At 39.0% G+C, this 14,828-nt stretch overlaps 4 protein-coding genes across 7 annotated transcripts in view; 2 read left to right on the forward strand and 2 right to left on the reverse strand.

The window, feature by feature from the left end:
* The window catches only part of LOC6640027 (protein Shroom), a 67,353-nt gene extending 63,896 nt beyond the window's left edge, over positions 1-3,457 (forward strand). For all 4 annotated transcript variants that reach the window (XM_047010155.1, XM_047010156.1, XM_023174779.2 and 1 more), the window contains exons 8-10: positions 1,087-2,620; positions 2,689-2,946; positions 3,017-3,457. In XM_047010155.1, the coding sequence (XP_046866111.1) occupies positions 1,087-2,620; positions 2,689-2,946; positions 3,017-3,280 (2,056 nt within the window). In that variant the 3' untranslated portion in view covers positions 3,281-3,457. The remainder of the gene's footprint in view (positions 1-1,086; positions 2,621-2,688; positions 2,947-3,016) is intronic.
* A 1,493-nt stretch (positions 3,458-4,950) lies between these two features.
* LOC6640026 (spermatogenesis-associated protein 20) lies at positions 4,951-7,954 on the forward strand. Its single transcript, XM_002063252.4, has 5 exons — positions 4,951-5,245; positions 5,302-5,442; positions 5,502-6,968; positions 7,029-7,234; positions 7,296-7,954. Exons 1-5 carry the CDS (start codon positions 5,085-5,087, stop codon positions 7,757-7,759), a joined length of 2,439 nt encoding a protein of 812 aa, XP_002063288.2. The 5' UTR covers positions 4,951-5,084; the 3' UTR covers positions 7,760-7,954.
* Positions 7,955-9,091: 1,137 nt separating this feature from the next.
* LOC6640025 lies at positions 9,092-10,719 on the reverse strand. Its single transcript, XM_002063251.4, has 2 exons — positions 10,607-10,719; positions 9,092-10,342 (listed from the first exon to the last, which is right to left on the reverse strand). Exons 1-2 carry the CDS (start codon positions 10,673-10,675, stop codon positions 9,602-9,604), a joined length of 810 nt encoding a protein of 269 aa, XP_002063287.1. The 5' UTR covers positions 10,676-10,719; the 3' UTR covers positions 9,092-9,601.
* Positions 10,720-11,773: 1,054 nt separating this feature from the next.
* On the reverse strand, positions 11,774-14,445 carry LOC124460028 (activity-regulated cytoskeleton associated protein 1-like). Its single transcript, XM_047010160.1, has one exon. It carries the CDS (start codon positions 14,314-14,316, stop codon positions 13,561-13,563), a length of 756 nt encoding a protein of 251 aa, XP_046866116.1. The 5' UTR covers positions 14,317-14,445; the 3' UTR covers positions 11,774-13,560.
* Positions 14,446-14,828: the final 383 nt, after the last annotated feature.

Consider the following 14,828-nt stretch of genomic DNA (forward strand, 5'->3'; position numbering starts at 1 on the left):
TACGCTTTGCACACTAAAATTGAGGGCCCAAAACTTTTGTCTTGTCTGGAACATAAAACTCTTTATAATTGCACTGTAAACATTTCACTTTCGTTTTTTATATGTAAGGTTTTTTTTTTTGTTGGTTGTTTTATTTTATTTTTTTTTTTTTTTTGGTATTTTGTCTCCGCATCGTGCACAGAATAATTTTTGTTAAAATCTTTCCTTCACTTTCGCCCAGTTCCGCCAAGAGATGTGTGATGCAGCAGGCGGCGAGGGCGTTTAGTTTTGGTTTTTGTTTTTTAACTTAACTTTAACTATCTGGAAAAGTAGGACTCAATTAGACAAAAACTCTTGTTGGCAGAGAGATTATGAGATTATTTTTTTCTTGCATTTGCATAATGAGTAGGAGTAAGAGACATCGAGGAGGCCAGAGAAGAAGGGGAGGGGGAGGATTGTCTGTTTTGTGTGCACCGTGGACTCTCGATCAAGAGTCGTGCCCGCAACGATGACCCTAATGGGTTGAGTTTTTGACCCTTGCTGGAACATGAAGTGACATTTTGTGGTAACGTCAAAACAAACGAATGAAATGTGACGAAATGGTTTTTTTTTTATTGTGGAAGGAGGTTTTAAAGTTAGTAGCATTTAGTGTTGTCAAACTTAGAATTGTTTAATTGGCAAGTGAGATAGTACTTAAACCATTACAGAGCACTTGAAAAACTTTAGAATTGAATCTAGTATTAGTAACTGAAACTAGTCTTAAGCGATTGTGTTGTAGTGAAATGTAGAAGACTACATTCTGTGTTGTAAAATGAGTAATTATGGCTAATATTGATAAATAATACTTTTAGTGTTGTTAAAGTGTTTTAGTATCGATAAAAAATAAACTTTTAGTGTTAATAAACGACCATTTAAAGACTAGAATTGAAAACTACAATAAAACTTGAAGATTAAAGAGTTGAACAGCATTAGACCATAAGTTAAACCGTAATTTAAGCCCAATATTTCTGCTTTAATTAGTGTTGTAAATCGTTAAATTAGTTTACTTAGTTTTTGTACCTGAAATATTGATTTCTAATGAATTCCTTTTTCTTTTTTGCCTTGCAGATCAAACTCGAAGGCCTCCTACCTACCGAGACAGAGTTTGGAGAAGCTAAACAATACAGATCCCGATCATGGCATTTATAAGTTAACTCTAACCCCCAATGAAGATATTGTGGCCCATCATCATCATCAATATCATCATCACCATACAAAACCCAGCTATGGTGTAAGTGGTGGCAAACTAACCAATAATCTTCCTGATGTCTTACCCTTGGGCGTTAAGCTGCAAACGCAAACTAAGCCACCGTTGTTGGCCCAACAACAACAACAACAGCCCAGCTCACCGAATGGTGGGGAAAATTTAGTGGTGCCACTACGTTATGGCTCCAACAATAACCTCGCAACGAATACACATTCACCCACAGGTGTGACATCGCCATATACCATGATCTATGGCCAGGCGACAACCGGAACTGGGTTGGGTCAACGCTATTCCTCGCCAGCTTTGGGTCAGGGCTATGGCAAGACAACGACACCGTATCTAAGATCTCAGTCATATGATATGATGAACAAGCAGCAGCAGGCACAACACTCAATGGTGACCCAGTCGCATAGTGATCTTAAGCAAGCCGCCCATGACCTCGAAACTACATTAGAAGAGGTGATTATGTTGCCGCCACCACCCACCACGCCCACGCCCACACCGACACCGCCACGCTTATCGCCGGCCTCATCTCAATCGGATTGCAGTTCATTGGAACTTTCTTCGAATGCCGGCGAGGGATCTCACATCTTTCGCGCTGAGGTTATTAGCACCACTTTGAGTCATCCTCAAACGAAACCGCCGTCCATGAATCGTCAGGAATCTCTAAGAGAGAATATAGAAAAAATCACACAATTGCAATCGCAGCTAATGTCGGCTCATATATGTGAAACGGGCATATTGCTGGGTCATGCCAAATTAGCAAGTCCAAGTTCCAACAAACCAGCACCACCACCACCACCGCCACCACAACCAGTAGCGAGTAGTCCTATTTCTCCAACTACACCGCCGCCGCCGCCACCGCCCCACACTTGTCCACCAGCCCACGATGACACCGATGAAGTGGTTGAGATGGGTCTGCAATTGATGCAACGCAGTGAAATTGTTCTGATAGTTAATCCAAAGCCAATTACCATGGATATGGCTTGTCAAACTGATGATTTATTTGATCGCGAAGCATTGGATTTGTTGGTGGAGCAGCAAGAGCAACAAACGCGCACCACATTGCAGCCACGTCAACGTCAACCCATTGAACTGGACTATGAGTTACTGAGTCGAGAGTTGCTCAAGCTGCTTCAGCCCAGCGATAAGCTTGTCGAAATTCTAACACCAAAGAGCTGCAAGCCAACCCATGAGTATGTCAGCAATCTATATAATCCAGATGTTCCCCTACGTCAAGCCAAGCGAGATGTGGGCACATCGACACTAATGCGCATGAAATCCGATTCGAGTGAAGCATCAACGCCAGAGATATCGGGCAAAATGATCAATATAGTGCAATTGCATTTAACCGATCCCAGTGGCGAGGGCACGAATTTAATCAAACAGAAAATGGTAAGTTACTAACAAAGAGGAAATCCTTTGCATCTATTCTAACCATTTATCATTTCTTACATCGCCAGGATGAACTCCTAAGACGATTGAACCAAAAAATAGGCTCTCTGAAGCGTGAACAGCAAACAATTGGAGAGGAAAGCTCCATGAATGATAAATTGGGTCAAGAGCTATTTGCCCAGCTGGCCGAAAAAGTCCGTCCCAGCGAAGCCTCCAAGTTTCGTACCTATATCGATGATGTGGGTCATATAACTAGCCTGCTTTTGTCCCTGTCCGAGAGATTGGGACAAACTGAAAGTAGTCTCGAATCGAGACCACAAGATAAGGTAAATTTCAACCCATTCACCCATAAAGCAAATCAATTTGTATAATAAATGTATAATTTTTCATTTGCAGAGCATTTTGGAATCGAAACGTGAACGTCTGTACGAACAATTGGAGGAAGCTCAGCGTCTGAAGTCCGATATTGATCGTCGTGGCACTACTATTGCCTCATTGTTGGGCAAACATCTCACTGCCGATATGTGTGCGGATTATGATTATTTTATCAATATGAAGGCCAAACTAATTGCCGATGCCCGTGACTTGGCCGAGAGAATCAAAAGCAGCGAAGAGCAATTGACCACGCTAAACGATGCGCTAGTCCAAAGTGATTGCTAAACAAAAAGAAAACAAAAAAAAAACACTACACGAAATTAAATTAGTGTGCTACAGTTTTAGAGTTTTTGGATCGAATAATTTTCCCTGCTGTCAACTTAAAGTTGATAGACCTACGAGAGAGTATTCGAGCCGACAGCAAGAAATTCGTTATACATACGACTATAAGAAAACTATTAAGAACGATGTGCTTAATCTTAATATTTTATAAAGATGCAACAGCCACACAAACACAACACACACACACCAACACACTCACACACACACTATATATGTATAAAATATTTTATGTTCATTTGTGATTTTCAATTTAGCTTGTAGGTTTAATTAAAACTAAATATAAAAAATATATACCGCAAAAAATAAATATTAAAAGACATTTTTATGAATTTTTGACGGGGTGAAATTAACCAAAAGGCCTAAAAGTAGGCAACGTTTTTTGAGAAAATATTTTCAGCTCAAAGTTTTTAAATGGGCGTTAGTTAGATCAAATTTTTTATTGATGCTGATAAGTAAAAAATAGGTTTGTGGATATTCTTCGGATATTCCCTTTAGTTTTCTTCAAATGAAACATTAATAGTCCTTCTAGTCCTTTCTAACAAAGGAAGGACTTTTTCTATTCAGGGCTATGTTTTTCTAAACGATTTCTCTGTAATATTAAAATTCTTTGGCAAGGATTTTTTTTGACATTTTCCTAGCAAGCTGTTCAACAATTTGCCTAATCGATTTTAAGAAATTTCTCGACGACTTTATTTAACATTGGTGTTTTTATTTGATTTTTTTTGCAAACTATTAAATAATTTAATAATACTAGCACTAAAATAAAATAAATAGGATACTAGCAAGGTGCAAGGACTTTGTCTTGGTCTAGGCACTAATTTTTACGTTAGCTTGCGATTTACTAGCGATTCGCCAAATGAATTTCTTAAATTCATCTTATTCATTATTCTTAGCAAATTTGTCCAAATGTTTGTTTTTTCGATTTTGTCAAAACTTAGTGTGTCGAATTGTACGTTTAAAAGAGCAAAAATGATTTATTAATAGCGCAGTAAGGAATAAGCAAATAAGCATGTCGAAAATTGATCTACATATGTATGTATGTACAAGTTATACGAGTCTGCTCTTAATATGTAGGAAATCCTTCAAATTAGAGCTATCCGGCTTCGAATGGGTATGTGACAGAGTGACAGATGTAAAAATCGAAAAAATTATCGTCCGAAAATAAGCAACAGGAACTCTAAAATTCACATGGAACTGTAAACACTTTTGGGAATGTCCTCTCCTTGAAAAGAAGCTCTCCTTGCATAAATCTTTCAGGCAGACTACTTGAAAAACTCCTTATAGTTCCTTAGGCATTTTACATATCTACAATCTGGATTTATCATGGGCTATGTCGATTGGGATTTTAATGCTAGTTAAATATATATTTATAAATTGTTACTGTATCGACTTCGAATTGCTTTTGTTTTGGCTATAATGTTTGAATTTAATAGGATTCTTTAACCTCCATGAATGCATAATTTAGAAATTGCCTATTGAAATTGCTATACTTGAATTCTTCTTAATCATATTGACTTCAAATCGCCCGCCAAGTTTGCTGCTCATTTTGTTGTGTCTCTTTCTTGGCATTTACATTTCGCGCTCTGTCTGGTCACACTGACATGAATTAATTTTTGTTTTTGTTGTTATTTTTGGCTGTTGTTAAAGTTGTCCCAGTCCCAGTTACAGTGTCTCCAGTTATTTTGATTTATTTCGCTTTTGCATCCAGATTTTTTGCACACGTTGCAAGTTTCCATTGTCGTTTGCTATGTTCCAGAGGAGATTTCTCGTCAATTGGATACGAAAGACAACACTCGGAAAGAGCACAGGAAATCGAGCTTATTCTTACAGCAGCAACAACAACAACAACAACATAAATAACAACAACATTAATATAAGCAATAATTTACAGCGCAGTTGGCATAGATTGTAAGTAAATTAAGTCATTTCACATGACCGAATAATAAAGCAAATTTAACTTACAGAGATTATCGAGCGATTAGCATGGCCAGTACGGATAAAGGAGGAGCCGGAGCTGGACCTGGAGCAGCAGCCAAGTCAGGCAATCGTCTAATCAACTCTAAATCACCTTATTTACTTCAACATGCCTATAATCCAGTGGATTGGTAAGTATTTCATCCCATCTGACCATTGCTTTCACCTGAGACTTTCTTTTCTCCTCTAGGTATCCCTGGTGCGAGGAGGCCTTTGAACTGGCGCGCAAAGAGAATAAATTAATCTTCCTATCGGTGGGCTATTCCACCTGTCATTGGTGTCATGTGATGGAACATGAATCGTTCGAGAATCCCGAGACAGCGGCCGTAATGAATAAACATTTTGTCAACATCAAAGTGGATCGGGAGGAGCGTCCCGATATTGATAAGGTCTATATGCAGTTTCTACTCTTGTCCAAGGGCAGCGGTGGCTGGCCCATGAGCGTTTGGTTGACTCCCGATCTGGCTCCCTTGGCTGCTGGCACTTATTTTCCACCCCATTCCAGATGGGGCATGCCATCCTTTACCAAGGTCCTGGAATCCATAGCCAATAAGTGGCAAACAGATCGAGAATCCTTGCTCAAGGCGGGGTCCACTGTCTTGAAGGCTCTGCAAAAGAATCAAGATGCTGCCGCAGTGGCTGAAGCTGCTTTTGAGCCGGGCAGCGCGGAGGAAAAACTCATGGAGGCTCTTAATGTCCACAAGCAGCGTTATGATCAGGCGCATGGTGGCTTTGGCAGGGAACCCAAATTTCCAGAGATTCCTCGCCTCAATTTCTTATTTCATGCCTATCTGGTGACCAAGGATGTGGATGTTTTGGATATGGTTATGCAGACTTTGGATCACATTGGACGCGGTGGCATTAATGATCATGTCTTTGGTGGTTTCTGTCGCTATGCAACCACAAGGGATTGGCATAATGTGCACTTTGAGAAAATGCTATACGATCAGGGACAATTGATGGCTGCCTATGCGAATGCCTACAAATTGACCAGAAGTGATCTCTTCCTCAGCTATGCTGACAAAATTTATAGATATTTAATCAAGGACTTAAGACATCCGGCGGGTGGTTTTTATGCCGGAGAAGATGCTGACTCCCTGCCCACTCACCAGGATACGGTTAAAGTGGAGGGTGCATTCTATGCCTGGACTTGGTCCGAAATACAGGAGACTTTTAAATCTCAAGCTCAGTGTTTTGGTGAAGTTTCGCCAGAGCGTGCCTTTGAGATCTATACGTTCCATTATGATCTACAGCCAAAGGGAAATGTTCCACCGGCAAGTGATCCGCATGGCCATCTTACTGGCAAGAATATACTCATTGTCAAGGGTTCCGAGGAAGATACTTGCTCTAATTTCAATTTGGAATTGGAGCAATTGCAGCAGATTTTGGAAACAGCAAATGATATACTCCATTCGGTGCGTGATAAACGACCCAGGCCACATTTGGATACGAAAATTATATGTGGTTGGAACGGTTTGGTTCTCTCTGGTCTCTCCAAGCTGGCCAATTGTGGCACCACCAAACGTGATGAATATATGCAAACGGCCAAGGAACTGGTGGATTTTCTACGTCGTGAGATGTACGATAAGGAACGCAAGTTACTACAAAGATCCTGCTATGGTTCGGGTGTTGAGGACAATACCCTCGAGAAAAATGAGTATGTAAAATAAGATTATGGTCCTAATCCAATTCTAATATCCTTTTTTCTCCTCTTTAGACTGCAAATTGAAGGGTTTCTGGATGACTACGCTTTTCTTATCAAAGGTCTTCTCGATTACTATAAAGCCTCATTGGATCTAAGTGTTTTGAGCTGGGCCAAAGAGCTCCAGGAGAGCCAGGATAAACTCTTTTGGGATCAGCAAAATGGTGCATATTTCTTCTCACAACAAAATGCCCCAAATGTCATAGTTAGACTCAAAGAAGGTAAATCTGGCCAATTGCCCCAATCTCAAGTTCCCCCACTCAGAATATATTTCTCTTTCAGATCACGATGGCGCCGAACCCTGTGGCAATAGTGTTTCTGCTCGTAATCTTACTTTACTCTCCCATTATTATGATGAATCTTCCTATTTGGAGAGAGCTGGAAAACTTTTAAATTTCTTTGCCGATGTCTCACCCTTTGGCCATGCCTTGCCCGAAATGTTATCTGCCCTATTGCTACATGAGAATGGCTTAGATCTGGTGGCCGTTGTGGGACCCGATTCATCGGATACCAAAAAATTCGTTGAGATTTGTCGTAAATTCTATATTCCAGGCATGATAATATTGCATGTGGATCCCCTTCATCCCGATGATGCCTGCAATCAGCGGGTACAAAACAAATTCAAAATGGTCAATGGAAAGACTACCGTCTATATATGCCACGATCGTGTCTGTAGAATGCCAGTAACCGATCCTGTGCAACTAGAGGAGAATCTTATGGCCAATTTCTTTACCGCCAAGCGGTAAGAAGAATTCATTACTCGAACTAGTGATTAGAATAATTAACATGAGAGAGAAAAAAAAAGTTTATAGTTATTAGTAATGTGTTATTTGCTTTTTTCGCTTATAAAGCGAAAATCCATTTGCCAAACGCAAAGTTAAATTCTATATGTTTATATATATATATATATAGTTGCGAATAAACTTTTTCCCATGCGTTAAGTGGTTAATCTTTTTCTTTGGACTTATGCATAATAAAATATATATATTTAACTTTACGAACCTGAGGTCACGTCTATATAAAAATAATCCGTGAAGACGATCGCCGTAAAAGATTAAACACACACTTTGTGTTTTTATTGAACTTAAAAGAATATTCAAAAGGTTTAATAGATTATTAAAAGATTTTAAAGATTAAAATCCAAGCAAAAGGTATATACAGATTTATCATATATATGGAATAAATGGACCATGGTTGTTCATTTTTGACACCTTTTCAAAGATTAATATATGAACTTCACTCCTAATTCTAATAAATTAATCTAAAAAAAGAAAACAAACAATAAAAAATCTTTGCAAGGAGTTTATACGAACTTTAAAGTTGTCTAAAGATGGACTTAAAGTTTTTTATTCTCAAACAATTGGTCAAAGGATTATTCACATGAGACGCCAAGGCTAAGTTAGTTTAACTTGAAGTTACTTGAATTTTGTATTTGCCTTGCTTGAAACATTAAATCGTTTTACCCCTGCAGAGTGTAATATAAATTTAATAAAATGTTTGCAACGCAGAGATCTTAATTTCATGATTTATTCGAAAAATGTTTAGTTTTATAGCCCATGTTTCTATACAAGATTTTTCCGATATATTCATTGACAATACAAATTATTAATTCTTAGACAAAACCTAAGAAGTAAGATGTAAAGTACATAAAATTATTTTTAAGTTTTACTTTCATGCTCAAAAATAATAATAAAACTTATATTTTTAGGCATGTAAACAAAACTCAACTTGAATCATTATTTAGCGGTTTTTTAAAATACTTGTAAACTTGTAAAAACCTGTTTTGAAGAAGCTTTCGAAATAAATATCAGAATCGAAATTTAGACCTGTTTTTCGTATCCAAATGCTTTGTTTCGAAATTGTCAATGTGGAGACAAATTTATGATCAAAATGAAGCTTAAATTAATATGATTCTAATCAAAATTCGTTCAAGCCATAAAATAATGTAACCTGTTTATTCTGGAAAAGTTTACAACTTTGCTTTAAAAAGGGTTAAAAACGACATCAAACGAAATGATAGTGATTCTCCAAATGGAAACCCCCCTCCTTCCCACCATTGATTAAATAAAAAAACTTGATTTTACCTTCTTTTCACAAAGTACAACACATTGTTTTTGTGCATTTTGTGTTTTATTATTGGAATCGTTTCATTTCGGTTTTTTGTTTGTTTTGTTTTGTTGTTTCTCAATGGAGCAAAAAATACTAAAGTCGGTGACCCATCCATCGGTTCGGTTCTATCTGCTCCGCCATCAGAGGCAATAAAAACTAAGAAAACTAAACTAAATGCTCGTCCTTGTGGGACAAGGACAACTAAATGTAATGGAGAGAACAGCAGAGTACGGTTCGTGGTAGTCGATAATCGCGGTAATAATCATAATCGTAATAATAGTAGTTCTTTTTTTTTTTTGTTTGTTGCTTGTTTTGTTTGTTTTTGTGTTTTTTTTTTGTTTTGTTTTGTTTGTTTTTGTTTTGTAGTAATAAAAATAATTTAGTTTTGAAATTCACATTCATCACATTGCTGGTTTGCTGGCGGCCAACCAAAAAATCATCTGCATCAACTTTATACCGATCTGACCGGACCGAACCTCTCAGGTGTCGGCATCGGTAAACCTCATGGCCGCATCAAAACTGTCGACAATGGTCTCCATGCGCTCATGATGCTCGAAGCGGGCAAATTTGCGTTCCATACGGGACCGACGACGACATGTTCGTGTCCGCCATAGGAAACGATAGCGGGTATCCTCTTGCTCTTCATCATATTCGGGCGCTGAGACGGAATCCTCATCGGTTTCGCGTAGAAAATCTTTTGGATCGCGATGAATTTTAAAGATCTTTGTGCCCGTCGTCGAGCCAGCATGGAGCTTGGATATGGTGCGCGAGGCATTCAGTATGCCTCGCGTGCTGGCTCGATTCTTGAGATCACTCAAACGATTTGTTATGGACACCGCATTGAAAAGCTTTGACAGCTCAGAGTCAACGCAGCGTCCAGGTCGTCGTTTGCCATTCTTCACATAGATGAAGTGATTAATTTGATTATCAACAGGCACCAAACTGCCTGTGGAGCAGGTGGGTGAGCTATTGCAAGTGCCATTATTGCTACTGCTCCCATTCAAATTGACACTCGTCGAGTGACCGGCGGCGGTGCTGCCGATGATGGTGGTGTTGTTGGTGGTGGTGGTGATGGTGGTGTTGTTAGTGAGTAGCGTGGGCGTGGAGGGCGGTGCTGGTGGTGGTACATGGGGCATTGTGTAGCAACGTTGACGTCCCGCCCCCAATGGTAAGGGGCCGTCAAATAAATCGCCACTGCCACTGCTTGGCATATCCATGGACTAACCAAGATTTGTACACAAAACACAATAAACACACAAGCAGAAACACACACACACACACACATACAGGCACAACAAAAGTAGAAGAGAGAAAAAAATTTATCGTCGTGTTTGTATTCGTTGGTTTTTTTTTTCGTGATGTTTTTTTTTTTCGCATGTGGAGTAGGCAGCGGCGACGGTGAATGGCGCAGAGAAGGAAACCGAAAAAAATGGGCGTTAGTAAGTATTTCACTTATTTTCCATTTAGCCATTTATGATATTCACCTGCAACAAACCCTCCACCTCCATATATTGGCGATCTTGGAGTCTTTTCAGTGTAAGTTGTTGATCCATTTTCCAAAACAAAAACAACAAGCATAACAAAAATATACGAACCAGTGTGACCCTGGTATGCGCGAACATCAGGCAGCAGCCTTGCCAGATTAGATTAACACCGTCTTCAGCATATTCAGATAATTTATCGACCGCTTTCCCCTAATTGCGCCGATAACCGATCATTTTTTAAGCTTTAGCCTAATTCAAATTGTTTAAAAATTCACAAGAATGAAATTTAAAGTTATTTTAATGGATTGTTAAGGAAAATTGAAGAGGGCTGTTTCAATATGATTTTACACACTTGTAGAGGGTATTAAAAAATTGGTCAGATGTTTGTAAAGCAGAGAAGTTTTTTTTTATTTGGCCATCTTTAAAAAACTCAAATTGAAAAAAGACAAATTTACGAGTGCAAACCATTTTAATTTACCATAAAAATCGAAATGTAAACATTTTGTTGAAATTATTCAAGATTCAATTAATCATTAAACAAGAAACGAGAATCCTTTGTATTACATTATAAAAAAAATGTCTTAGTTTATGAGTTAAAATACTAATTTTATATTACTTACTAAAACAACAAGCAATAAATGATTTTATCTACTTAGGCTTGTATAAATCAATAAGTATTTATAATTATAATTAGTCATAAGCACATGTCCAGTTGAGATGATGCAGTATTTTTCATTTGTTAATAACTAAATTATAATAAAGTTCCATCGCTTATATATTACAAGATCATACATAAGTTGGTAAAGAAGTGAACATATTTTATTGAAGATAAACTAGAAGACAAATTTCTTCTCCAGGTAAAGTCAATAAACGTATGCTCCTTAAAGAATCAACTTTGGATGAAAAGGAATAAAATAAGCCATAGCAGTTAAGATAAGTAAAATATATGAATTTTTATTTTAAATTTTTTTTAAGAACAGGACTTGCTTTATCTTCCCAGCAGATTACGGAAAATAAGTAAGAATTCCTACTCAAAGTTTTCTAGGCAAAACCTTCAGTTGAGGGTTTTGTTGTTGGTGCCAAAATCCATTTATGTTGTAGTAGCTGAAATGTTTTCTTCCCATCTTCACCCACCCTTTTTATAAATTAAAATAAACAATTTGATAGTTATTTAGTTTTGAGTTCGTTGTTTGTATTTTCAGTCTTAATGTTGTAATGGTACATTGGTAATTTGTTTGTTTGTTTTCATCGCAGCATCTTGTGGTCATCGAAAGGCCCCCAGTTTTTAAACGGGGTAAACAAATACATAATTGTTCCACAATCTAGGATCTGGATTATGGAATAAAAAGTATTTTGCTTACCCCAGACAAAGGATAGCGAATGGAGATTATCTATAGAGCACACACAAAGTCATACAAATCTCCATTAAGTTGACTGCTCTATATCAATCTCTCTTATGGCTCAAAAGTTTTGATGACACTTCGCGCCCAAGGACTCTGCACAAGAAGCTGGATTTACAATACGGTTTTGGATATTGGGACAGTCGCCACAAGCTGGAGATATGGCGTGGTGGCGACGAATCCGAATACCCTAACAGTGAGGAATGAAGTGTTTCTGGCGTGCCTAAATGACTGTCTCGCAAGGAGCGCAGGAGCTAAGCTTTAGCGTGCCAACCGCACGAATGGCGTTTCGTGAGCCATCGTAGTGCGATGTTAGACGAGCATTTTTGACAAAAAGTCAAATAAAAATGTTTTATTGTCGTAAACGACAAAAGTTTTGCCCAGCCAAAGCCTACTGTAGAGATCCTGTAGCATAGAAAGCCTTGTTAATTAACTATCAAAAGCCGCTCAAACCATGGCAAGACTCCGCCAGAGCTTCATTAAGTCCAAAGACAGAACGTCGCCATAGGTTTCGTAATGCCAAGAACAAAATTTAGCTAAAGTTTCATCTTGTCACGGTTATCACAACTTGGGGTAGCAATTAGTGTTGGCTTTCTTGCAAAAGGGCTCATAGTTGATTCTGGCCGGACGGGGGTTTTTTGCCGTCTTCATAAAGGAACTTGGAATGAACCCAGAAAGAGGTTAAATGCAAATTTGTCAGAGTAAAGGCGAACCTCTACCCTTTCATATTCACACTGATCTCATCCCGGGTCACTCTTCGTCACCAAATGGAGACAAGCGGTTGGGTGAGCTAGAACGGGCGGGGAAAGAAATTTTTCAACTAAGAAACATCAGTTAGTTTATTAGCCTCTTGATAGATCTGTAATAAGGTTTTATCCTCACAAAATTAAGTTAATATCTAACTTACGCTAGACATTAACAAAAACTGTGAGGCAAAACCGAATTGCAAGACATCTCAAGGCCTTTGAACTGACATTTGACGAAATCCTTGTTTGAAAAATTTCCCTCCCTTTCTGTTCTGGCTCGGTTATGGTAAACAAAGTTTACCGAAGTTTCAAGTTTCAAGTTTGGTTGCACAATTGTTTTCTGGAATTGGCGTTCCTAGCCAAGTTAGCCGCATGGCAGCGAAAAATAGTTGGTTTGTATGATTAAACTGGCTTCTCTTTGCTCCAAGAAGTGCTTAACCTCTAGATAGTTCCAATAAAGTGTAAACTCTATTGAAATAATTTTGAGGTTAAACAAATCTCTTTACAAAAAGAGCAAAAATTATAGGAAAGAGAAGCTTCCCCCTGCTTACCAATACGTCACTTAAGAGCGGTGATAGGAAAAAGAGTATGAGAATGATAATGAGTCTATTTTCTAGGTCTCCTCCTCCTTCTCGATCTCTCTTTCTGGTTACTTCTCGCTGATATTTGTGGCGTTTAGCGCGGCGGAGAAAAGTTCTTGATATTGGTGAGGGAGTGTATGTGTGTGTGTGTGGGGGGCATGTGAAGAGAGCTGTTGATTACGTCATGCCCCCTCCCTCGATGTTTTTTTTTTTTTGTTTCTTCTGCTTTAGTCATCTTGGTTTGCATCTGCAAGGCGTTTACGGCAATTCTCGTATGTATGACCACGGAAATTACAGTGGGTGCAGCGGGTGTTGCGACGGGCACCACGTTGTGGTCCTGCCGAGGCTGCTTCATCCTCCTGATTATTATGCTCGATGATGCGACCCTGTTCGAGCAGCTCCTTGAAGGTCTTCACACTCTGCCGTGTAATGTGTTTGCGGTATTTGATGCTCAGCAAACCGTAAAGGAAGTCCAATTCAGTTTCTTCATCATGGCGACCCTCGGGTAATTGGGCGAGTAGAGCACGCTTCTGCACGACAAATGTATCGATGGGCACGTTGTCTGCCTGTTTTTGCTCAAAGAACTCCATGTAGATCTGATAGCTGGGCTTGGTGGGCGAGAAGTGTTCACGAATGAGACCAATAGCGTCCTCCCACGTTTTGGCCTCCTTACGAACTCCCTGCCACCATGTCGATGCCAGGCCATAGAACAACAAAGAGATACCTTTTAAGGCATTCTCATCGCTAATGCTCTCCAATTCCTTAAAGGTCACAATGCTGGTAATGAATTCCTCCACTTCTTCATGATTACGTCCGCCACCAAATCGATGAGTGCATGAGCTGAAGCTACCCTTTGCCTTTGATGTGCCGGCAGCTGCTTCAGCTCCACTAGCAACTGCACTATTTGCAGCACTAACGGCGGTGGCTCTGACGGCGTCGATGAGCTCACGCAATTGCTCATTGGTCATCTGGATGGTGGTCATTTTGTAGTTGTTGTTGTTGTTGAAGAAGTATTTCAAAGCAGTATTTTAATGTTGTTGTTTCACAGCGAACAAAGCCAAATTGTTTGAAGCGAATGTTGCCGTTGGTCGTCGTAGACTGAATTGCTCTTCACAGAGCACAAGTTTATATACCGCCGACATTGTGAAATTGTCAATATCGAAAAAGCTATACGTATTGGACTCTCAGCAGAGCGACGACTAGTGAGAGGGAAGCGGCATGTGAGTCATGCAAATGTTTATACCTATGTATAACCCAAAAATTGGTTTAGACCCGGCAAACGTTTATATTGTTGATAAAGAATGTTATCAAAATTACGATTAAAATATTGCTATATGTTGTCAAAGTTATGGGCATGTTCAAGGGGGATCCACCTCTCAAATAAAGTTTAGGTTTAACATAATGTAGTAAATAGATGTCATAGGTTATACTCAGCGGAAGGCGGGGAGGGTGGCAGAGAAGGGTATTGAAATTGTTATTGTATGGCTATTTTTTT

The sequence above is a fragment of the Drosophila willistoni genome (genome assembly GCF_018902025.1).
Source record: "Drosophila willistoni isolate 14030-0811.24 chromosome 2L unlocalized genomic scaffold, UCI_dwil_1.1 Seg196, whole genome shotgun sequence".
Lineage (NCBI taxonomy): Eukaryota > Metazoa > Arthropoda > Insecta > Diptera > Drosophilidae > Drosophila > Drosophila willistoni.